The 25,155-nt window shown below is 38.9% G+C and overlaps 1 protein-coding gene across 1 annotated transcript in view; it reads left to right on the forward strand.

The window, feature by feature from the left end:
• Window positions 1–6,772: 6,772 nt before the first annotated feature.
• Window positions 6,773–25,155, forward strand: part of FHIP1A (FHF complex subunit HOOK interacting protein 1A) — a gene marked incomplete at its 5' end in the record, with an annotated part of 38,840 nt that continues 20,457 nt past the window's right edge. Inside the window, 4 exons of the mRNA XM_081998807.1 lie at window positions 6,773–6,874; window positions 8,268–8,894; window positions 13,767–13,925; window positions 16,122–16,208. Of these exons, the coding sequence (XP_081854933.1) occupies window positions 6,773–6,874; window positions 8,268–8,894; window positions 13,767–13,925; window positions 16,122–16,208 (975 nt within the window). The remainder of the gene's footprint in view (window positions 6,875–8,267; window positions 8,895–13,766; window positions 13,926–16,121; window positions 16,209–25,155) is intronic.

A 25,155-nucleotide genomic window follows, 5' to 3' on the forward strand; every position in this document is an offset into this window, starting at 1 on the left:
TTTCTCACTTGCCTACCACAGACCGACTGTTCCCCAGTGAGCAAGTTGTAATCCTTCTGCATTCTGGTGCTGAATGTATAGGATCACTATAGGTGAGGATGTGACTGTTCTTCATAGGCTTTGCTTTTGTAGCAAAACTTACCAGAAGGGGTACGAATCCTTTCCTTTGAAAGGATTGATGTCTTCCTTTGAAACACTCTTGTTAATAAAATTTAAACCTCTCCCTGATCATAGTCCCTAAAGAAAAGCTGACAAATTTATGCAGAAGGCTTTCTTTTAAATCAAAAATAAACAAGCCCTGAACAAGGTCCCTTTTAAACTGGAACTAAGTTGAGGCATGCTAAAATTTGCCACTCATTTTTCTCCTACCCTCCCTCATCCACTTATCAGAGACTGCAGAGTCGTGATTGCATAGCTATGCATAAGACCATATAATTTCCCTCTGCTTCTTTGAAGTTGTCTAATTTCAAGCCCCTTTATGCCACACTGATCCATGAAAATATTTTGATATATGCTGTTTCTTTCACTGCCATCGAGGCTTCTTATCCATCTCTCTGTCTCTTGTGTACGTGCACTGACAGGGTGGAAAGCTTTGGCTGGTAGAGCAAAAGCATACAGTATCTGGTAACAGAGGTACACTTGTGTTCAAGAACTGTTGGAGAACACAGCATCTTAGCATTTCAACAGAAGACAACCTTGATAATTAAATTTCAGAGCCATGCAGCATATTTTGTGTCTACCTTACTGTATTAGGCAGTGTATCTTCTGTCTGTATGTTATGCATTGCCCAGGAAGCCCCAATCCTGCAAACTTTTTTTTAATTCAGAAGTGAAACTCTTGAAAAGAGACACTCTAGTGGGAGCCGACTTCACATGGGACTCTCTGCCAGGCTGTTCTTCCAGTGTACTTTGCAGTAAAATAAGTACTTCTGTTGACTGGGGAGTTCAGCCCTCTAATCAGCTGTGGAAAAAGGATTGATGATTTACAGACTTCTGAAAGAAAACTGAAAGCAGATACCCTCCACAAGTCCAATGACTGGGTCTCAATCTCATCATTAATCTAAAGCTACACAACGCAGTTGTGGACTGATGCTTTTTTTAAACTGGAAATAGGCTGAGTTGTGCTAAATTGTTCTGCTCTCTTCCTCCCATCCTCATTCACATACCAGAGACTGCAGACGTGGTTATAGACCTGTGTACGTGACTGTGTAACTTTGCTGCTGCTTCGGGAGAGACAGGTGCTTCTTGTTGCACATGGGGATTGTTAAATGTATAAACCCTTGGCAGTAGGAGCAGGTACCTCATGTAGGAGAGGAGGGATTAGAGACAAAAGTGTTGTCAGTATAGGCATTTGAAATAGCTCTGGAAGACTTATGGAAGTGGACTCGTCATTAGACCCATACAATAATGGAATCATTTAGAATGGAAAAGAACTTTAACATAAGTCCAACCATTAACCCAACACTGACAAGTCCACCACTAAACCATGTCCCTAAGCACCTTGTAATAGGGTTGGATGACTGATAGATTGGGTATGGTTGAATTGCAGAAAGATTTACCTGCTAAGAAGGTTTTGTTACTGTGTGGCAGGGTCGAAGTATTAAACTGAGCCGTGGCTTTTGGAAGTAGGATTTTGAATGGGCTGTAGAAGCAGTGTATTTGCACTTGTCAGGACTATCAAATGGTGGAGTAATAACATTGATCAGGATTTAGCAGAGAGGAAAGGCTAAATTATTGTAAAATTTTAACCATGAACTGATTAAAATAAACTGTTACTTTTGTTCTTAGTGCACCTAAGTTCACTTCTACCCCTTCCTCCATGAATCAGTGTTTTACAAACTAATTTATTTTTTCTCCTTTGGGCTCAATATGGTCAGGTTATTTGTCCTGTTTAATTGGAGCTAGTTCACAGGCAATAATGTGATGTTGCAATTACTGTGGCATATTTGGCCTCGCAAAATAATCAAGAAAACCTGCTAATCTAGTAACAAAATCTGCTTACCACAAATATAATGAATATATTCTTTTGCTGCTGCTATAACTAGACCATACTAACTTTAGATTTATATGTATCTTAAAAGATAGGATCTCTTCCTATTGAATTACTTTCCTTTTTTTAATAGGTATGCTGTTTTTAGGATCTACTCTGTGACCACTTAAGTTGTCAAAAGCTTTGTATGCTTTTTGAAACGCTATTATGGAATTTGAAGTCTTTGAAGCCAGCATTATCTATTAGTGTTTTGTATTACTAAGGAAATCCCAGTATCCCAAGATGCTTTCTAGACTGGAAATACTTGCTTCCTTAAGGGAATTGATGTGATTTTAGAAATAATATTGCATGCTGCAGTCTGCTTGTTGCTGTCTTGTTACTTTTAAATTAGAGAGGATTAGAAAGCCATAGTATTTGCCGCTGTGAGGATAATGTCTGCGTGTTCTCACTACTCGTAGATTTCTGATCTGATAGCTGGGCTAAATGCAAGTGAACTTAGCCCCTGTCAACTTAAGGTTTGCTGCAGGCAAGTTGTTTTCAGCTAATAATTTAAATTTGGTATTTTTGTTCTTCATTTGATGCTTTGTACAGTCTGTTTATGATGACTTTGTGCAGTAGGAGTGAACATTCAGAATGACTGTTTTGATTGGATTTTACTGAGATGTTACTGTGTGTCACCAAGGGATGAATGATCTTTTTTGTGATTCTTTGTTATTAAAGATGCAAATAGCTTTAATCCTGTGATGGTATGTATGTGCGGTATACTTCTAGATATGGGTTTTAGTTAGACTACATAAGTAATGGAGATGAATTTGCTATTTTACAGTGTTTGTCAATCACATATTCCCAAAGATCTTTTCCAAGCAATGGGGTAGTGTTTGTGCATGTAATAACAAATATAGTAAATGGACCAGGCAGCTCAGGGGAACCTTCCTGAAAGTTTCTTATGGTTGGTAGAAATTTCTAGAGTTGGTAACACTTAATGCCCTTGCTCTTCTCATCTAGTGTCTGAAGAGGCATCTAAGGCTGAAACAGATCTGACTTGAAAAAATGCTGCCAGTTGTTAATGTCCCATGTATCTGAGAACTCCCAGTGTTGTAATTTGAGTGTGCCCAAATTCGGATTTGGAAATGGCAGGAAGCTCTTAAATATCTTGGATAAATAAGACCTTGGGGACTTCTTGAAGTCCACGGAGGAGATGAGGGGACACACCTACTTGTCTTGGAGTTTTCTTTCTCAGAGGTTGTATCTGTTCTTTATATATGATGGCTAGATTTAGGATATCCTTGTGTAGGAAAAGATGTGCAGACTGTATCAGTCATCTGCTTAGGCAGTAAGCTGTTAACAGAGGCAGGACTTGAATGTTCAGTGTCAGTAACTAAGTAGTACTTTTGTGGACAGTGAGCTTTCCTATAGCACACGCAAACGTTAACAGCAGCTCTGTCACTGGATTTCTTGGCATCTTGCTGTATTTTGAATGTGTGGTGAGAGATCTACCGTTTCTGTTCACTTTAGGTCTTCTCATAGCTGCAGAAAAGTAGGGCAATATTTCAGGAGTCCGTAATGACCAAAGCACCAGTATGGAACCTCTACCCCACAAAAGTATGTTTAGAGAGCTACAAGATAGAAGTAGTTATTTAAAGGAGGGCCTGCTAGGGAGGGAATGAATACTGTATTGAAGTTTGTGGAATAGAGTCTGAGGCTGGGATAGGAAGATGCATAAGAAAAAAGAAAATTGCAAAGGCTAGGGAGGACAGAGAACTAGAGCAGATTAGACGAGAAGGGAGGGTAACAGGTTAAACAGTTTGGTGTTGCCTGTGCGTGGTACATACTAGAGGTTTGCATGCATCCGAAGAGGTACACACTAGAGGTTTGCATGCATCACTGATTTCGGATTTATTTTTTTTAATCAGCATTCTTGAAGCCATAATCTCCCTTAGTGTTGTTTACTAGTTAAATAGTGGAGATTGATCTAAGTTTCCAGTTCGACTCTTGGTATCATACGGCTGTACTGTACTGCTGACAGAATTTGTCATGCGATATCTAGATGTGTAATATCAGTTTCTTTTATTTAAATTCTTAAATAACATGCAAAGTCTACATTGAAACAAGTTCTAAGTTGCAAAGTCAAGCAACTTGTAAATTCCAGAATTGAGCTTGCCTCTGCTTTGTTAATTAAACTTTCTTGCTGTACCCTATGATACCATCTTTAATTACATGATCACACTAGTTCTTCCAAAGCTGCTTGCTTCACTTCGTGCACAGGACAGATCTGCTCAAAGGGTGAATCAGGGCTGTGGATTGAAGGACACTTTTGCCGGGAGGATTCTGTTGAACTTTTACAGAAATGTGAAGTTTTCTGTTTGAAGGAAAGGGCTGACAAAGAGGGAACTGGCAGGAAGTGGACAGGTGATGTGAAGAATAGGTCAATTAAATGTTCCTTTGGATTAGGTATGGTATTAGGCCAACTACTTGGAGCAGGCTTTTTCTAAATGGTCTCTAAGCATGCATCTTGGTTTTTGAGGTTTTTTGGTAGAAATGTTGAGTGCTCAGAGCTGCAAGCAAAAGTCACCAGAAACTGTGTATTGAACTACACCTACTTAAGTCAGTAATGATAAAAAAAAAAACCACCCAGATCCTAGGCCTCTGAAGTTGGAGTCTCAAATCCACTTTCTACTTTGATCACAGATTTTTTTTAATTATTCCACACACCTCCCCCCCTCCCCCCCACCCTGCCCTGCAGAGAAGGACAGGGGTACTGGTGGGTGAAAAGCTGGACACGAGCTGGCAATGTGTGCTCGCAGCCCAGAAGGTCAACCATATCCTGGGCTGCATCAAAAGCAGCGTGGCCAGCAGGTCGAGGGAGGTGATTCTGCCCCTCTACTCCGCTCTGGTGAGACCCCACCTGGAGTCCTGCATCCACCTCTGGAGCCCCCAGCACAGGAAAGACATGGACCTGTTGGACTGGGTCCAGAGCAGGGCCACAAAAATGACCAGAGGGATGGAACACCTTTCCTATGAACACAGGCTGAGAGAGTTGGGGTTGTTCAGCCTGGAGGAGAGAAGGCTCGGGGGAGACCTTACTGCAGCCTTCCAGTCCTTAAAGGAGGCCTATAAGAGAGATGGGGACAGACTTTTTAAGTAGGGCCTGTAGCGAGAGGACAAGGGGTAATGGTTTTAAACTAAAAGAGGGCAGATCGTGACTGGATCTAAGGAAGCCATTTTTCCCAATGAGGGTGGTGAAACAGTGGCACAGGTTGCCCAGAGAGGTGGTAGATGCCCCATCCCTGGAAACATTCCACGTCAGGTTGGACTGGGCTCTGAGCAACCTGATCTAGCTGAAGATGTCCCTGCTCACTACAGGGGGGATGGACTAGATGACTTTTAAAGGTCCCTTCCCACCCAATGTTTCTATAATTCTATGAAAAATTTCCTTATGTATTTCACTAAGGCAATGAATGTCCAGGGGCCCTGGGATCCTTACGAAGACTGAAGAAAAGGAGAACACTTCAAAATGCAGTCTCTAATGAAAATAAAAATCTGCTATGATTTACATGAGCTGTAGGAACTTGTAGTGCATTTGTTGTCTTCCTAAACTCTCTGTACGTTGGTGTTGTGGAGGTTTATATGGAGCTTTTTGGTGGTTCTCTCTGTGGTGGGTTTTGTTTTTTTGCTTGTTTAGTTTGGGGGTTTTTTGTCGTTTGGGTGGTTGGTGGGTTTTTTTTGTTTTTGGGCCATAGCAAAAAAAAAAAAAAATTTTGAGTTAAATAAAGCCTAGTTGGTTTGCAAAAGGAGAATAAAAATGCAAAGCTGATGGGGGGGGGGGGGAAAAGGGGAGGGACGACACACACTTAGATGTTGGTGCTTGAAGGAACAATATGTTCTCTTAAGCCTCTCAAATATCTGGAAGATATCTGTCTCTGTTTAATTTTAGCTTTCCCCTGTAGGTGTGCAACTACTTTGATGTTCACATAGCTAGGATATTAAATAATGGATTAAAAGAATGTTTCAATGTTTGGTCTTATTCTCATAGTCCTTTAATATGACATCTCAATTTATTTGACTTTGGACATGTGAAGGTTTTCTCTTTTTTATGTTGTTTATTTTTTGTTATTTTGGTATTGATACAGATATATCCTTCTACTTGCATATGGTGTTCTGCAGATGTTTTAAGCTGTTTATGATATGCTTTCTGACAGAAAACTTTTAAGTATTTGTAATTATATCTGTTCATGAAAATACTGTTTTAAAGAAATAAGCTGCACTTTTTTTTAACCTGTGTAGTCTATACAACATTGATTACTAAGAAACTCTGGAGAGACATGGTCAGATGGCAAAAATGTCATAATGAAAACCTGAAAATGTAGTGACATGTGCATAAAATGTTTACTGCATGAGCGTCTGTTATGCTTGCTTATTTCAGTAGCATCTTAATTCAGTTGCTGATCTCAAAAGTTTGAGCATTAGAAACTATGATCATGACGAAATGTTTGAAAAGATGGTCCCATATAACATGCTTTAAAAAATTCTATCCTCAAACTGAATTAAAAGAAAAAAGGTTTTAGTCTTCTCTAAGTATGTTCTTTTCTGATATACGCTATCATTTGACGTGTATAGGTATATGTGTGTTTTGTTTTGTTTTTTTAAACAGATTTCCGTGGATACTAAAGCTCAAAACACAGTATCAATCTCATCATGATGCTTGAACATCTGTAGCTAACTACAGGATTTTAAAAAAGAAATACAGCATGGCCTAGTTGGCTTGACCTTTGGAAAATTTATAATGTCCTCTGGAACCAGTATCAGCAAAAATCGGCAGGCTCCGAGCCTGCAGGGTGTTGACCCAGAAACATGCATGATAGTGTTTAGAACACACTGGGCACAGGTAATGTTAATTAGTTTTATTGATGAAGTAGGCTACATTAATAGGAATTTGCTTCATTCTTGCTTTTGGGATAATCCTGCGTTGCTCAGGAGCAAATGTCTTTCATGCAGAATGTAGTAGATGACACTGAAACATTTTTAAAACGTAAAGGTAATTGACCTTTCACTGTACAGTTAGGCTTTACTAATCACACTTTGAACTCTACATTTGCATCTAAATGGGAAGTGCTAGGACATCGTAATCTTACAGAAGGCCTAGACCTTCTTACTGGCTTCCCTAGTGATTTGCTGTGACTTGTAGCCTGTTGCAGACTTCTGTGCTTCCTTTCCGTGTGCTGGGTAAGTCTTGCCTATCTTTTGTGAAGTATATTAGGCACATGGGTGTAAAGCTGTATGCAGTGGTGTTTATTATGGATAGATGTAGATTATGCAATTTGGCATATTCTAAAAACTGTTTGCATGTCATCAGGATTATAATTGCTTTTAGGCAAAGATATTTTGCTCTGAGCACCATAATATAAGATCTTATTTGCTGTAGTAATATGAATAAACAACGGTTTATGTAAAACTGATTTCTGTGCTGCTGCTTTTGCTGGTTTTTGTCTATCCTGAGAAGCAGCCAACATTTGTTGGTGGTGTTTCTGAGATGTTTCCAGGGTCAGAGGAGCCATCATCCACAAGTAACCTTTTCCTCACTTAACTCAAGTGATGCTCTCATGTTAGGGGAACCACTGTTCCTGTGTGGTTTTGTGGCAGTTGTCCTCCACAAAAGGCTAAAGGCAGTGGTTGTTTCACAGACAACAAGCTTCACTGATTGCATGCAGAACAGAATTTAATCCAGGGGAATAAATGCTGGGATCACAGTTGTTACTCAAACCTATATTGAATGTTGCAAGAGTGTGTGGGCATCAGTGGCCATTTGGTATCATATAAGATGTGACAAGGAAATATCAGCTCTGTGGGCTTCTGCCACTTTACTACTGCAAATCATCTCCTGAGCACAGTTACTCTGGCTGAATAGCAGGCCCTTTTATTTCAGTCCTCTGTGACAAAGAAACTTATTTCAAACACCACCACCAATTTCTGAAGGCTCATGGAACCTGGTTTATCCATACTTCAGAGAACCCCAAGTTTTAAGCAATAGGACAAGTGGCAAATTTAGGTGCTTATTAAGTGAGAAAAAATGCATTAAGTTTTGGCCTTGTACATTACAAATGTGAAACTTTTAAATTTAGAAAGTGTGACAGACAAAAAGTAAAAGCATAAAAAGAGTTTGCACTTTTTGTGTTAAGAATTTTGATATTTTTTTTTTTAATTTTTTTTTTCCTTATGGGATAAGTGCATATTTTAAAAAAATGCATTCAAATGACTGGTCTGCCTTTGTTTTTCTTTAGGTTCTGAAGGTCTTAGAGAAGCATGATCCTTTGAAAAACAGTCAGGCAAAGTATGGGGCTATTTCACCAGACGAGGCTAGCACTGTTCAGAATTATGTGGAGCACATGCTTTTCTTACTAATTGAGGAGCAAGCAAAGGATGCCTCAATGGGGCCTATTCTGGAGTTTGTGGTCTCTGAAAATATCATGGAGAAGCTTTTTCTTTGGAGCCTACGGCGAGAGTTCACCGATGAGACAAAAATAGAGCAACTCAAAATGTATGAAATGCTAGTAACCCAGTCTCATCAGCCTTTGCTGCATCACAAGCCCATCCTGAAGCCTTTGATGATGTTGCTGAGTGCCTGCTCAGGAACAGCCACTCCAACAGTGGAAACAGAGTTGGTTATTCTCTTGAACCAACTCTGCTCTATAATAGCCAAAGATCCCTCCATTTTAGAACTGTTTTTCCACACCAGCGAAGACCAAGGAGCTGCCAATTTCCTCATATTTTCCCTGCTGATTCCCTTCATACATCGAGAAGGAACAGTAGGCCAACAGGCCCGTGATGCGCTGCTTTTCATCATGTCTCTGTCTGCAGAAAACAACGTTGTTGCAAAGCACATAGCAGAAAACACCTATTTTTGCCCAGTAAGTTGTTCTTGTTTTGCTTGACCTTCAATGCTAAACTGTCTCTCCGATATTCATCTTACCCTTTTCTGTAATTGTTGATAGAAATGTGTTGCAACACATTTGTTTCTACTCTGCTAACAGCTATTTCACAAGTTGTAATGCCGTTTCAGCCAGCCCTACTGCCAAACGCAGTCTTGCTCCTTGTTTCCATACCAGTGTTACGTGGTTTTGGGACAGCACAAGTGTTTTTACAGTCAAAAGGTGAATTGAATTGGGAAACTGATGAAAGTTAGAACTTGGTGGGAGGGAAACCTGTTCTGTCTCCCTGTGAGGCCTCTGTGAGATTCTGGGGGTGAAGGGAGTGAGAAATGAGAACAAGGTGTTCTGAGGAGGTTTGTTTCTGGTGGTAGTGGTAGCTTAAGCAGGCTGTGCTTGCCACACCATCGCATCAGTTCAACAGTTCATAAAAATAAGTGTGAAAATAGTGTGAGTGTTACAGAATTGTACTATTTTTGCAAGATAAAAAGGAAACTTGTTCTGTCGCAGAATTGCATGTTTCTATGGCCATCTTGGGCAAACTACCATCTTGCTATGTTGTACTCTGTTACAAAACTTGGTGGTAGTGTTGTAGTGTTAGATCTGGCAAATCAGTCTTACTACATGAATAAAAAACCTTTGCTGTTAAACAAGTGAATAATCTAATTTAACAAACAAAGCTGCCCTACTGCAGTTTTAAAGCTAAAGCGGAGTGGACATGACAACACCTGCTTCTTCATGCCTTATCACAAAAATCAGTTTAAGATCTGCAATGGCCATCCATTGGATTCAAAACCCAATGTCATTCTGTAAAAAATTCACTCTTGTGTGCCAGTTTTTGGACTGATTATTTTATCTTCTGTGTGGCTTGCATTTTAGTTTGATAAGTGCCAGAAAAAAAACAAAGTGAAGGGAGCCTTACATAGCTACTAAAGCAGAGAGCTTTAGACCTGAGAAGACTAGAATCCTTAAGCATTAGTACACAACAGCTGTTCCAGCCATGGGTTTCCATTTACTCTGAGATTGCTATGTCCTTTGAGCAGGAGGGCAGAGCCAGGTTTCCAGGCTGGAGGAGGCCTACAAGTTCCAAAACAAAACTTCTAAATGGTTCCCTTTTGTCAGTTGTAAATATTGTGTCAAATTTCTTGTGCTGAGAGACTCCACTTGACCTTGTTTAATAGATGCTGCTACAGAATACGAACTTGATTCTCAAACTTCTCATGTCCCTGAGATGGATTCCATTATTGGATCCATGCTATAACTTCCATAATTACATCTTCCAATTAATTAAAAAAAAAAAAAAGCAGCCTTTTTACACTGAAGATAAAAGCCAGCTATATTAACCTTCGAACAGCAGGGAGCCATGATTGACAATCATTCTAATTAGGGAGGCTTCTTGTCAAAATGTGCTAAAATCAGACTTTTCTGAACAGTAATGAGACTGGCCTAACTCTATAATAAAACTTTAATGCAATGCCATAGAATTAGCTCACACTAGCACAAAATCTTTTTTGAATTTGAGTGTGATGAGCTGAAGGAACATGTTTTGTTCTGGTGGAAGACTGTAGATGTCAGTGGTATTGCTGTATATCAATAAAATCAGTGCGGATGTGGCCTCAGCTACTCTGCAAAACAGCTAGCACAGCCCTGTGCTGGTGGGAGTGGCATTTGGGTGGCACTGTGGTGATCCTGTCTCTGGTTCTGGGGCCGAGCTGGTTGGTAGCATATAGGGTTTTCTTTATCGTGCCTTATAGCATAGTGTACGCGTGCCCTGGGATGGGGTCTGGCCATAAATCTCTGCCTCATATACCCAAATCAGTGTTGGATCTGTGCAAAAGTGAACCTGAAGGCTTTCTCGATACTATTTTTTTGGGATAACTTAGGTTAGCAGCTTTTTAAAACTATATTGTCCATGGTATTCAAAACTGAAGGTGAGTAAACGATAAAGAAGGAAGGGGACAGGCTGCAGTAAGATACATCACAAACAAATGTTTTTAACACAGAATGTGTAGACAAGCTATTGGGCAAAGTTTTCTGATTTTACTGAGGTTTTTCTGCCATATCATTTTTATCATGTTTTGACTGGAAAGTTTTCTGAATCTGATTGAAGATATTGTCTGTTCAGCTTTGTAATAAGAAGACCACGTTTCTAAAGAATTTTGGGCAGGATAGCATCTCAAAGTCTCCCCATAAAACGTTGTATTTTTAAATTCCTCACAGCTTAGGAAAGCAAATATTAAAGCAGGAGGAGGTATGTCTCTGCAATGTCCTTGAAAAGTTGAGGCTGCACAGCGATAGAAAGACTATGGTTGTGGGAGGACAGGGAATTATTAAAGGGAAGGAAATGTCCAGATAGAAACTGATTATATATTAACAACACATTTTAATCATGTAATGTGTCTGGGATTACAGATCACATAGTGTCTTCTGTGAGTCAAGAGAAAGTAAATAAATCAAGGAGACTGGTTTGCAGAGAGACTCATGACTCAATGGTGAGAAAGAAACTGCTGGGGATACTTGTAAAAGTAGATGAGCATGCAAGGTCATCTTGACAAATGTTGAGAGAAATTTAAAAGGACACTGCTCTGGGTAAAACAAAAAATAAACTGAATATTGCCCTTCCAGGACATGAACTCATTCATTTCTTTCCCTTTCAATTTTTTTTTAATTGATATTTATCGTTGTACTGATTAAAACTCCATAGTGTAGTCTATGTGCATTATTTTATATGCCTGCTCATAGATTGTGAAGTTTGTTAGTAATTTCAAATGGCAATCCTGTTTATAGTATAACTTCTATGAAAATTTTCAAATGTTTTTACCTAAAGAGATGAAATTGCTTCCAGTGGCTATTCTGTCTACAGTGCTTTAGAAACATAATTTCACACAGAGCCATTTGTGTTGCACTTCATAGCAAAAATAAGAGCTTTTTAAACTTTACAGATTTTAGCAGCTATATCTGTCATTTCTTACTTCAGTAAGTCAGACAAACTAAAGAATTCTTCATGTCAAGACACTGACTGATTGTGAGTTCACTGCTCCTTTTAGTAGAGAGTAGTATGTTTTGCTCAAGGTCAGTTTCTTGTGCTTAAGGACTAAGCTTGCATATGAAGGAGAAATGTGGATAGTACACAGCTCTGAAAATGGGATTGCTTACTGAGAGGGTAAGTATGCATTTATGAATAGCAACTAAATTTTAAGCCGACTATGGGAAATCAAGTGTGCATTAATTAACAAGTTGCAACACAAAAGAAACTCAAGTTCTCTCTTCAAAATTTTTTCCTTCCTAGAATTGTCTGAAGACTGGGTTTGTGAGTGTGTGTATGGGTTAGGTATAGGTAGTTCTATATGCCTAGTAAGATCTTCCTAGCTTTTTGCTTTGAGCTCTTCTACTGTGAGAGAGAGAAAAAGCAAAAAAGATTCCGGTTATAGAAGAATATGGTTGTACAAATAAAGCTTTGCTCAATGGATTTATCTTCTTAGTTTTTTAACGTATCTCCAGCATCTTTCTTTATATATCTATGTGTATTTGTGTATAAAAAAGTAGTGCAGAATTTTCACAGTATTCCCTGCCCCCCCTTAATATTTGACTTAATTATGTACGCCAGAATAAATCCATCTTCAAAATTACGTGATTTACGAATGGAAAGCATTCACAAAGACAGCCTTTGTCTGACTGAATGGCTTAGCAATTATAATTGGTTACGCTTGCATATGATCAAAACCTGAATCCCCTTCCGTCTTTGACCTGTATATTGTCAACTGTTTGTTTTCTAACAGATAAAACAGTCATATTTCTTCTGAGCTTTGACTGTCTAGCCCTGTAGATGCCAAGCAGCCCTTTGTAGAAAGAGGAAACAATCCTTACAAGAATCTGTTGAATGAAAACTAAGCAAATTTCCATCAGGCTGAGTCTTAATGATCCCATTAAAATGAGGATCGTCTTAAAAATTATCCTGAACTTGTATAAAGTCATGCCAGAAGGGTAAGAGTTGTAAATAATATTTAGGAAATTTCCAGCTTCAAATAACTTTAATAATTAAAAACTTGGTCTGAAACTACCAATACTCTAGATATATTCAGTAAAATTTAAAAAACCTTTTTGGAAATATGCTTTTTAAATTGCAACTAAAAATACAACCTTGTTCTTCAGTGATGTATTCAACATAAATCATCTGTGAGCCTTAATATTACTGGAAACAATGTCTATACAGCAGCTTATTTCAGGGTTCTTTCTCTTCTCTTCTCTTCGCCCTTCCAAATAAATAAGAAAGGAAAATGAGAAATTTATGAACAGCTAGAATTTTTTTAAGTAGATTCATCTGAGTTCAAGTGCCTAGGAATGGAAGTCAACATATATCTGTGGTCTGTGTGAGGCTGAACTTCATTTTTGTTGATGGCGGCACTTCCCCCTCCGTTTCTAATGTTTCACATGTCTGAGTGAAATTACGTTTTATTGGCTTGTGTAAGCAGTACCATTCAAATCACCAATGAAGCACAAGCTGTAGGTATATGGCAGTGATGCCCTCTTCTGTAAGAGACTGAAAGAAAGTGTAAAATGATTTTACAAGTATTGAAAAGGAAATTAATAACTTTGTATTTAAAAAAAAAAAAAGACAACCTGCTTTTCCCCATCACTTTCTCCTAAATACCATCTCTTGGAAGAAGGATATTGTATAGAAGGCTCTTTAAAATATTCCTGTCTTTCTGCCACAGGACTCTTTCAAAAGTACATGAAATTAATCTCAACACCATTTTATGTTACTAAAACTAGTAAAAGAAGCTATTTGTGGCATTGCCATTCAAGCAGATGGACAGTTGTAAAGTCAACTTATCTTCTGGTTTTGAAATACAGGTGCTAGCAACAGGACTAAGTGGCCTCTATTCGTCTTTGCCTACAAAGCTGGAAGAAAAAGGAGAAGAGTGGCACTGTCTGCTGAAAGATGACTGGCTCTTATCACCAGCCCTTGTACAATTCATGAATTCCCTTGAATTTTGCAATGCTGTGATACAGGTAATGGAGGAGAGTTGATCTGTCCTTTTGAAGTAATAGTTTTTTTCATATGATGCAGAAGCTTGTAAATTTATGGAGTTTATTTACTTCTATTAAAGGCATGGAATTTTTAAGTTACACTAAAATAAGTTGCTTATAAAACGCATGCTTTGTGCTGTTTCTCCTGGTTATAAGGATAAATTAATATGTTTTTGGTTTTCAGGTAGCAAATGTTTCAAATGAAAGCAGTAGATTTCTGTGGTGGCTTGATATTTCATTATGTAATTGGGAGGTTTTTATGTTTTCAAAAAGGTTATTGCATTTTAATACCACTGTTGATACTAAAAGTAAATTGAATGCCTTTACATGTGGGGAAATGTAGACTTTCTATATTTAAGTGCTGAAAAACATTCTGTGTTTGTCTAAGCTCTCGTAATAGCGTACAAAAGAAAACAGTCTGTTTTACCTGTTGGTGAATACTGCATAAAGTAAGCTTTCCAAACACAATTTAGGTATCTTCCTAGAAACATAAATTAATTTTAGATTGGCCTGTTTTGAATCCATTCTCTGTTCTTAATGATTATTTCTTGATTGCATTTCCTTTTTCTGGCTTTGATCCCTTACTACATTTTTTTTCTCCGATCTAAACTTAAGACATGTTTTTTGTCTTTTTATATTGCTTTTAAGGCTAGAAAACCCTATAGAACCTTTATCCAGTTTTTTATTAAAACATGATATAAATTCTGCAGAAACTGTGGATTTATGTGTTACTTGAAGAAATGTGCTGAATAGGATTGAAAATATAGTCACATTTACTGTTAAGTAAAAGATATGTTTTAGTGAGACGTGTGTGAAATACAGTAAAGCAATTGATTGACTATTAGAGCATTGAACAAGCAAAAATAACAGTAGCTGTCATTCTTTAAATGCAATATACAAAGTCTTTAACACGCATGCTTAAATGTGAAGAGACAATATTCATTTTGATGTCTTGCAGAATTTTTCTACAGCATTTTTCTCCTATATTTGTAGGAGGTCATATTTGATACCTGTTTTAAAAATTGATATAAAAGTTACTGCAGACAAACTAAAGAAGAGCATATTATTTTTAAAACCACTTTTCAAATTACCTCAAAATGGTTAAGGATCTTCAGCTGACATGCAGAAAAAGCCGTTTCTGAGTGCTGCTTGATAGTGTCTTTATAGTCTTTCTTCAGCTTCAGCTCAATTACTGCAGGAATGTTTGCGCTCTGCATGGGATGGTCTTCGTGGTGTGGCTTGTCCTGTGTTGACCCATAAACTTTGGCCAGAGATTAAAAAGGGACAGTGTAACCAAGACCTCTTGCCATTTACTACTTTTTCCCCTGGATCATAGCATGGGAAGGGCAACCCTTTTTCTTCCCCTTTTCCAAAGTAAGGGCTACAAATTAAAGGAAGTCTGGGAAGAATTGTGAGTGGGAGAATATATTGGTGGCCACATGTAGGCTGTGACATTCCAGTCTCTATGTGAACTTCAAACAGAATATATTAACTTAGAATGCTTCTGAATTATTTTTTTTCTTTTATCACATTTCTTTTAAATGCATGAATTGATAATATGTTTTCTTTGTGAAAACAAAATGAATGCTTCATTATAAGAGTAAATTTTTGGCTTCTAATAACAGTTCAATTTTTAAAGCTCCTAACCAACCTATTGAATGAACAATGTAGGGTTTGTTTTCATTTCTGTTTGTTTTACAGTGGTTGGGAGAGGGGCATATACAGTTACCCCACAGCTAGAGAGTGCTCTGGTAACCTCCTCTTGAACTATAGGAAAGCAGCTGCTCTGCTTTTTCTTCTTGTAAAAGGACAAGTTAACAATGGAAAATCCACCTTTACGTGAGCCTGACAAGGCTGCAGGAGCTAAATTTAGAATCTCAAATCTTCCTTTGATGCATGGGTATACACGCTTTTCTGTCTGTCCATTCATCTTGGTCAGCATGCAGGGAGATTGAAAAGCCCTGTTCTCTAAATTTGGCAGGCTTACTGTAATTAAACGTAGTTTGTGTATTTTTTGGAAGAAGGAAGAATCTTTAAGAACCTGAATCATGCTGGTGAGGACAAATGAACGTGTCTTGTTAAATGGGAAAAGGTTTTGGTAGTGGATAATAGTAGTCTGTGCCCCCAATTTTAAATCTCACTGGAACTGTTCTCTCTTTCTCTCCCCTACCCTCTTAGGTGGCACATCCCTTGATACGTAACCAGCTTGTGAATTACATTTACAATGGATTTTTGGTGCCAGTAATGGCTCCCGCGCTCCATAAGGTCAGTGGGTATGCAAGCGTGACACAAAATAATAACGGGCAAAAGCATTATGGATGATCTATGTGTAAAGATACTATTAAATGTACTGTCAGTAGTGACTTCCATATAATTGAGTAAGTTTCTAGGCTAACTTTCTGTCTTTTCATGCCATACTTTCTCTTTACACCATACAGATTATTAAGCAAGATATAGATATTTCTGAAAATGTTTAAAATTTTTAAGTGAAATGAAGAACCAAAATATTCTTGTTGTGCTAGGCTGACATATCATCAAAAAAGCAGTGACCTTTTAGTCAACATTTCATCATGGCAGACATGTTTCCATGAAGATTTTTTTTTTTTCAAATTAACATTTTCCAAAAGGAAAATGCCCACAAGGAAAATGTTCAGTTAAGAAATATTAGGCTAATTTTATCAAAATTAGTATTGTTTTGTACTTCCTTAGCACAATTGGCAGAGCTATTTTCATAAAGTGGAGAAGAAATGGAGTTTGGTATCAATTTTCTAATGTATTAGGGTGCAATTTATCTTGCTTTCAAGGAAAAAAATCCATTTTTCTTTGAATTTTAGGGGTTATCCTTTGCAAAATATGTCACTGATATTGGTGAATTATTTTTTTTTTTTAAGCTGCAGGAAACTACATTCCCAACTGTTGCAGAACAGGTCAATTAACAGTCTTCATTGCTCTGTAGAAAGAATGCCTTGTTTGAGGAGGCGAAATTAGGAATTGCTGAGAGTAAAAATCCACCAAAAACTGCCAGGAGAGGACTAAGAAATTACTTTTTGAAGGTCTACTAATTTTGACTATGCCTGCCAAGCAGAAAGCACTGCACCTGTTCTATTTTCTGTGAGGCCAGTGAAACACCGTACCCTGCTTTCTAGTCTAGGACTTGTCTTGGCAGTGTACACAATTCTTTGTGGTAAGTGGTCACTTACCAAGAAAGTAATAAGCAGTATAGAATCGTATTCAATGATTTGACAGACCTCAAACAATTGGGAACTTGGCAAGAGCGGAAATAAAATTTGGCTGCCATCCAGATCAAGGCTGTAGTCTGTCATTGAGATAGTTCACCTCCTTACCTGGCAGTATTTTTTTCTATTTCTGTATCTTGAATAAATCCCTTACCAAGGCTGGGAATTAGAATCAGAAGTGAAAAGCTCACCAGCTTTAGGTCAAGGTTATGGATAACACAGGAGATATCAGAATGTAGCTGTGGGATTCTAGTTTTAGTGGGTACTGTTTTTACCTCTGAAGTACTTAAGACAAATTTTAGGTTGTTTTGAATACTACCATGCTGCTGAATGCCATTCTTATTGGTCAGTAAACCTGCTAAGCCCCTATTGGGTTGATTATTTCCCTGTTGATGTTACTTAATTTAAAGCCTGCTGTTCTGATAATTGTTGTTTTCATGTGATGGAAATATTGTTGAACCTCATTTATATACTCTGAAACTGGGTGAAATCGTATGTCTTTTGAAAATGGAGATGTTGGCTGCTAACAGATCTGAGTTTCAAGCCTAGATCTTTCCTGAACCCTGACATTCTGTTTGGTGCCTTGTCATTCGAGTAATAAACCTTTCCTTGATTAGTGTTAAGTTTGACTTTTTCCTCTTTAAAAATTAACTACTTCTGTGTATAAACTTCAAACGCATTTAATGGAGAGGATGGATTGCACCATCTAGTGGATCTGATACAAGGCTTTCATACCTGTGACCGAAACTCTGTAGCAAAAGGAAACAAGTAAATAGAGGCACAGTTGACCTTTTCAGTCTTCCTGTGCTGTGCCCCACATGAGTTTAACAGAAAATAAGTATTTTACATCTTTGCGTTTTGGACAGATAATTATGCTGTAACAGCTCTTTCATACATTAAAATAATTTCTGGTTGCCATTGAAAGCATTCACACTAGGTTGAGGAGTAGGCTTTGAAAACTGTATCACCTATTTGGGAACCAAAGTGTTGTAATCAACCTTTAGGTTAAGAAAAAAATGTGAAGGGCCAAAATGAGAGAAAGGCCAGATGCACCATGGTGGTTTTTAAAATGGAAGTTCTTTCATTGAACACAATACTAAATGGATCTTGATTTTGCTTTTAAACTCAAAAGAAGTTGGTTTGATGTCATAAACTGTACTTGTGGCTGAAGACTTTAGTTTTTATCCAATCATTCAGTTTGGGTTGTTCTAACTCATTCTGCCTTTTGAGTTCAAATACAGTTAATAATGAAGCGTGGTATAAGTACCTGATTAGGAAGACAGATCTGTGGAAGGTTAAAGGGAAGCGTGGTAAGAAGAGATGATAGTTATTGGTACATCTTCCTAAGGTGTTCCTATAAATCTTATTTCTAGAATTTAACTGGTATGGAACAGCTGCCTCTGATAACTCTTGGTAATTGACATGGAAGGAAGGGACTCCAGACCTCATGTGGCATTCAAGCCTTAATATTGCACATCCAATCTGGCACCCATGTTTCTACCTTAATGCAAAAACTGGGAGGGTGATGAGCTTCTGGCTCTGCTCTTGAATGACTTTTGGGTAGGCATACTATTTCAGACCTGTTCTCTCTGTATTATGTTCTGCTTTTTCTTCAAGTAATGTTTTGAGGAAAAAATTGCTCTGCAGCAAGATACAGACTTGCATTTATTTTTTGCAAAGAAGGCTCCAGTCAGGAATGTAGACACCTAGGAAAGAAATCTTCAATCTTTTCTGTTCTCAATGTGATAGAGCTTGATGTCTGTTTAAAACAGCAGCAGCAACATAAATCGTGTTAATGTGACTTCCTGTCTGATCACCAAATCAAATTAGTTGATTCAACTCTATGAAATAAAATAATCCAAACAGCTGTACAAGAACTATTAGATAAATTGTGTATTTAGTAGTCTTATTAGCTTTTAATCCCTCATGGAGTAACAGCAACATCAGTTTGCCTCTGCAACTGATGTATTCAGATATGAATGTCTGGTACAAGGAAGGTTACTCACTTTTTGGATTAAAGCTAAGCCAGTATTGTAGATGATAGGTGCTGGCCAGTCCCTTCGTCCTGTCTCTTCATAGAATGTCAGAGTGGGTGAGGCTGGCGGGCACCTCTGGAGATTGTCCTGTCCAACCTCCCTTCTCAGAGCATGGTCAGCTACAGCAGGTTGCTCAAAGATATGTCCCATTGGTGTTGAATATCTCAAAAGCTGGAGGTGATGCAGCCTCTCAGGGCAACATTGTTCCAGTGTTTGACTACCTGTACGGTAGAAAAGTGTGGTCTTGGCTTTTTTTTTTCCTGATGTCCAGTTGGAATTTCCTGGATTTCAGTTTGTGGCCCTTTGCTTCTTGACCTTTCACTGAGTACCACTGAGAAGAGTTTGGTTCCATCTTCTTTGCTCCTTTCCAACAGCTGTTTGCACACATGGATAAGGTCCTGCCTGAGCCTTCTCTTCTCCAGGTTGAACATTTGCAGTGCTCTCAACCTCTGCTCATATGATAGGTGCTCCCATCCCATAATCATCTTTGTGGTTCTTTGCTGGCCTTGCTCCAGCATGTCAGTGCACCTCTTGTACTGGAGAGCCCAGCACCCGAGATGTCTTACCAGTATTGAGTAAAGGGGAAAGACGCCCCCCACCGACCTGCTAGTGATACTTAATCCAGTGCAGGAGGCCATGGTTCATCTTTACCACAAAGGTGCATTGCTGGCTCATGGCCAATTTTTTGTCCACAAGGCCCCTCAGGTTCGTTCTTGCAAAGCTGCTTTCCAGCCAGTCAGTCCCCAGTGTGTACTTGTGCCTGGAATTATTCTTCCCCAGATGCAAGCCTTTGCATTTGTGTTACGGAGCTTCATGAGGTTCTTGTTTGCTTCTTTCTTCAGACTGTCAGGATGTCTCTGAATGGCAGCACAGCCATCCAGTCTATCAACTACTCTCCCCAGTTTTGTAACATCTAAAAACTGCATGAGGGTGCACTACATCTCATCATCTAGGTCATTAATGGAGATATTAAACAGTATTGGCCCCAGTGTAGACCACATAGGCTGCTAGCTGGGCTTTGCATTGCTGATCACAACCCTTTGAACCCAGCAGTTCAACCAGTTTTTGATCCACCTCACTGTCCACTTAGCCAGTGTGTTCTTTAAAATTTTGTCTATGAGGATGTTGCACAAGAGACAATCTCGAAAACCTTGCAAGATAAATAATATCAACTGCTCTCCATTTATCCATCGAGCTAGTCATCTTATTATAGAATGCAATCAGGTTGGTCAGGTTTGATTTATCCTTCGTAAATCCATGCTGACTACTCCTAGTCACTGTCTTCTCCTTAATATGTTTGGAAATGTCCTTCAGGAGGCTTTACTCCATCCCCTTCCCAGGGATTGATGTGAGGCCAACTCAGCCTGTAGTTCCTTGGATGATATTTCTTGAAGACTGGAGTGACATTTGCATACTTCTGGTCCTCAGGAGCCTCCTCTGGTAGCCACAACCTTTCAAAAACCAAGAGTGGCCTCGACAGTCAGGGATGCAACCTATCAGGCCCCACAGACTCGTGTATGTCCTTTTTGTTTAAACATTCCCTAACTTGATCCCCCTCCTCTAAGGGTAAGTCTTCCTTGCTCCAGACTTCTACTCTGATCTTAGAGACCTGGGATTACCAGAAGGCAGATCTTGCCAGTAAAGACCAAGGTGAGGAAGGCATTGAGTACTGTTTTGTCACAAGGTCCCCTTCCCCATTTGCTGTTGAAGCACTTCTTCACTTCCAGCTGGGTTTTGGCTTTCCAGATCCTTTCCCCTGCACGCTCAGGCAGTTTTTCATATTCCTCCTGAGTCACCTGTCCCTGCTTCCATCTCTTCCTTTTTATGTTTCAATTTTGTTAGGAGCTCCTAGTTCATCCATGCAGACCATCTGTCTCCTTTGCTTGACTTTCTTCTCTTCTCCCAACTTAAAACATCAGACTATCAAACAAGACTTTTGGTAAAAGTAGCATCAGAATTTCAGTAAGTAGAATTTCAGTAAAATTTGTTCAGATTTTCAGTATGTGGTCCAAAGCTTTGAGATATGTACATTTGTGATCTTGAAATGTCTGTAACATTTATGGAACTATGTAGTAAGCTCTGCCTCTTTTAAATTTTTGCAGATTGTCTCCCTATACATACTTACTATGTACACAGTTCACTGTGTGAGTGAAAGAGGATACAACACACAAGAGTGAGGATAGAGATGTGTTTCTATGAAACCGTCAGGGGGTGGGGAGACCAGCATATTTTGCTTGGTGTGATTTTTATGGTTTTAGCTCAGGAAGCTACTATGAAGTTGAATAAAGAATTAGCTAGGTCTGTGTGTTTTTCAGTTAAGGAAGTTTCAAATTGATTGGGCTAGCTAGCTAGCTTGAAATAACCTGTTTTTCACAGTGAACTCTGAAGTTTGTTTACGTAGCAGATTAACTGCAGTGTACTTAAATAACCCGAACATTCTCAAGTTTATGCCTCCCTAACTTCATTTCTCAAAGATAAATATCCTAAATAGAGCATGTTGTTGTAGCCTAATTTATACCTAGTCTGTACTAGTCTTGTCACTTTGTGTGGGTTATCCCACCTACGCCTGTAATGAGTGATGGACAAATACGTTCATATCTCAGAAGCTGCACGTTGCCGAATGGGTAGATAGAGCCCAAATTTGTATCATGTAGCTAGGGATATGCATTAAGTGGCTGTGCTCAGTAGCCCTGTCTTGTCCTTTGGCTGCCTGGATTTTACTGTACTACTTAGAAAACAAATACCTCCCCTACTTCTGACATCTTAGTTTCCTGAGACATTGAAAAAGTGATTCAATGACATTGTTCAGGGGGGTTAGCCTTTATGCAAGGTCACAAATTCCTTATTTCTGTACAAATTCAGTAAAAAACAGAAGGAAAAAGTATTTTGTCTGTAAAGATACAGAGCTAAAGAAAAGGTTAACTTGGTAGTTTTCTTTTTGTAGTAACAATCCATGATTTAGGCTTTTGCTGAAACCATCTTTTATTCTTTCTGATGTAAGTGTCTGGGATTTAAGAAAATTAAGACTATCTGGCAGAACCTGTTCTTAATTTAAGACTGGTATTTCTTGATGGCATGTCAGTTACAACTTGAAATTATGCAGTTCTGTACATTCTTCCCTAGGTTTTGGTACTTAGGAATAATACTTGTGAGAAGGTGGAATTCTGCTCAGGCACAGAGCCATACCATTAAATTTCTGTGACATATTGCATTGGCTATTTCTTGCTTCACTTTCAAAACAAACTTTTTGGAGCCCTATCAAAAAAATATAAGGTTTTCTGGGGCCAAATTGTACAAGGGTCCAAGTAATCAAATCAGGCTAATTTTCTCTTCAGTTAAAACTTCAGTTAATTCCCAGGGTGAATCCAGAATAACGCTATCAAAGTCTAAGTTTTATTCGTTCTGCTAGAGGCCATATTGCCTTGTTTTAGTCTTCAGATATTTGGTAGTGGAAAGTGCTTATTTACCTTATCATTTAGGTAGTTGTAGCACTGTTGTAGAAATCTGATGAGTGAAATCCTTTTCAGAAGGTCTTTAATATGTATATATTTTGAAGTCAACCATGTGCTAGATAATTAGAAGCCACACTGTGGTATATATAAATATTATGCAATCTTTGATACAACTCAGATTGATTATATACATCTCTTTACTGTTGAGTGCATGTGATTTAATTTTTATTTGGCATTCAGAGAATTTGGGTGACAGAGGTAGCTATTCAGAACATCTTGAATGTTTATGTAATTTGTGTTATTTCAATTTATTGAAGATAGTGCTAAAAATTTGACAAATTATATTACAAAAGCAAATTTTTAATGTCTTAGCATTTACTGTTTTACTACATGGCATTTAGTTGCTAACTATGATATAATTATTTTGCTACTTGGAAGGCTTGTTTTAATCTGAATAATGGAAAATTGTACCAGCTTTTTAGTGTAAAATGTTGCTGTTGGCCAAGTGAACAGAACTGCTCTGTGGCAGCGCTGGCATGGTCCTGTCAAATAAGCTCTGTCAAATGGACCTCAATTCTGTTGCGCACTAACCCATCTAAGCGAAAACCTCTAACACGGTATGCTACTGTGATAATTCAATAATACTTGCTTGATGATTGCACAGCTCAGCTAGGGGGAAATGACCTGTAAATTATACTGTACAGATTAGAAGAAGCATCTTTATAAATATCCTACAAGACTGTCAGTTCCCATTTAGAAATAATACCATCTTTCACTTTACTGAAAAGCATTTGGACAGCTGCTGTAAAAAGGTGTAAACCAAGTGTAAACCAACTATGAATAGTCTCATGCTTTGGAGAAGCCTGTTAATAGCTACAAAACTTAATTTTATTGGCTACGGAGTGCTTATATGTTAAAGGGGCTTTTCCCTTTTTGCATGAAATGCTGCGGTTGCATTGAATTTTAACCTGGCGTAAACCAAAGCAGTTTATAAACGTAAGCTGAGGAAAGTTGAAGTAGTTCTGGTTTTCTGCTTCCCCTGGTATGCAAACTTCCTCTGTCCCTGATCTCGCTTGTCCCCCTTCCCTTTCGCCAGGATGATTGCTCATATGGGAAACTGATTGAGGTTAAAACTCACTTTTATTTCCTGGATAGCTTTAACCTGAATCAATTCCCTGAGCCAATTCACTGTGCAGCGAACTGAAGCATGAACCCTCTGCCAGTGTAAGCAGGGGGCAAGAAGTTGAAAATGAACAGAAAAGAGAAAAGGGGGGATGGTTTGATTTTTTTTTTTTTAATATTTTTTTTTAATCAGTGAGGTGGGCGTATTCAGGTTTAAACTACTAGACAATATGTTTTAATAAGAACCATTTCTGGTTTATATCTTTATCACTGATCTGGATGAGGGGATTGGGCGCATGCTCAGTAAGTTTGCAGACAACACCCAGCTGGGCAGGAGTGTTGATCTGCTGGAGGGTAGGAGGGCTCTGCAGAGGGATCTGGACAGGCTGGATCGATGGGCAGAGGCCAACTGTAGGAGGTTTAATAAGGCCAAGTGCTGGGTCCTGCCCTTCAGTCACAACAACCCCATGCAACACTACAGGCTTGGGGAGGAGTGGCTGGAGAGCTGCCCGGCAGAAAAGGACCTGGGGGTGCTGGTTGACAGCCAGCTGAACGTGAGCCAGCAGTGTGCCCAGGTGGCCAAGGCAGCCAACAGCATCCTGGCCTGTATCAGGAATAGTGTGGCCAGCAGGAGTAGGGAAGTGATTGTGCCCCTGTACTCGGCCCCGGTGAGGCCACAGCTTGAATACTGTGTTCAGTTTTGGGCCTCTCACTACAAGAAGGATGTTGAGCTGCTGGAGCGTGTCCAAAGAAGGGCCGTGAAGCTGGTAAAGGACCTAGAGCACAAGTCTTATGAGGAGTGGCTGAGGGAACTGGGATTGTTTAGTCTGGAGAAGAGGAGGCTGAGGGAAGACCTTGTCGCTCTCTACAACTACCTGAAACGAGGCTGTAGCAAGGTGGGTGTTGGTGTCCTCTCCCAAGTAACTAGTGATAGGATGAGAGGAACTGGCTTCAAGTTGCGCCAGGGGAGGTTTAGATTGGATATTAGGATAAATTTCTTCACCAAAAGGGTGGTCAAGCACTGGAACAGGCTGCCCAGGGAAGTGGTTGAGTCACCATCCCTGGAGGTATTTAAGAGACATGTAGATGTGGCACTTAGGGACATGGTTTAGTGGTGGACTTGGCAGTGTTAGGTTAACATCTGGACTTAATGATCTTAAGGGTCTTTTCCAACCTAAACGATTCTATGATTTTAAGAACATTTGTGGTCTCTTCACAGGCAATATGCAATCCTTGTAGGAAGGGAGATGTGAAGGAAAGGAGGAATCATGATAATCATATTCCAGTAAGAGGGCATGAAGCTGTAAATTAGAAAATATATTGTGTGGATCTCAAGGGAAAATAGCCAGTAATAAAGAATCAGTGC

This window comes from Phaethon aethereus (genome assembly GCF_964289735.1).
Source record: "Phaethon aethereus genome assembly, chromosome: 4".
Lineage (NCBI taxonomy): Eukaryota > Metazoa > Chordata > Aves > Phaethontiformes > Phaethontidae > Phaethon > Phaethon aethereus.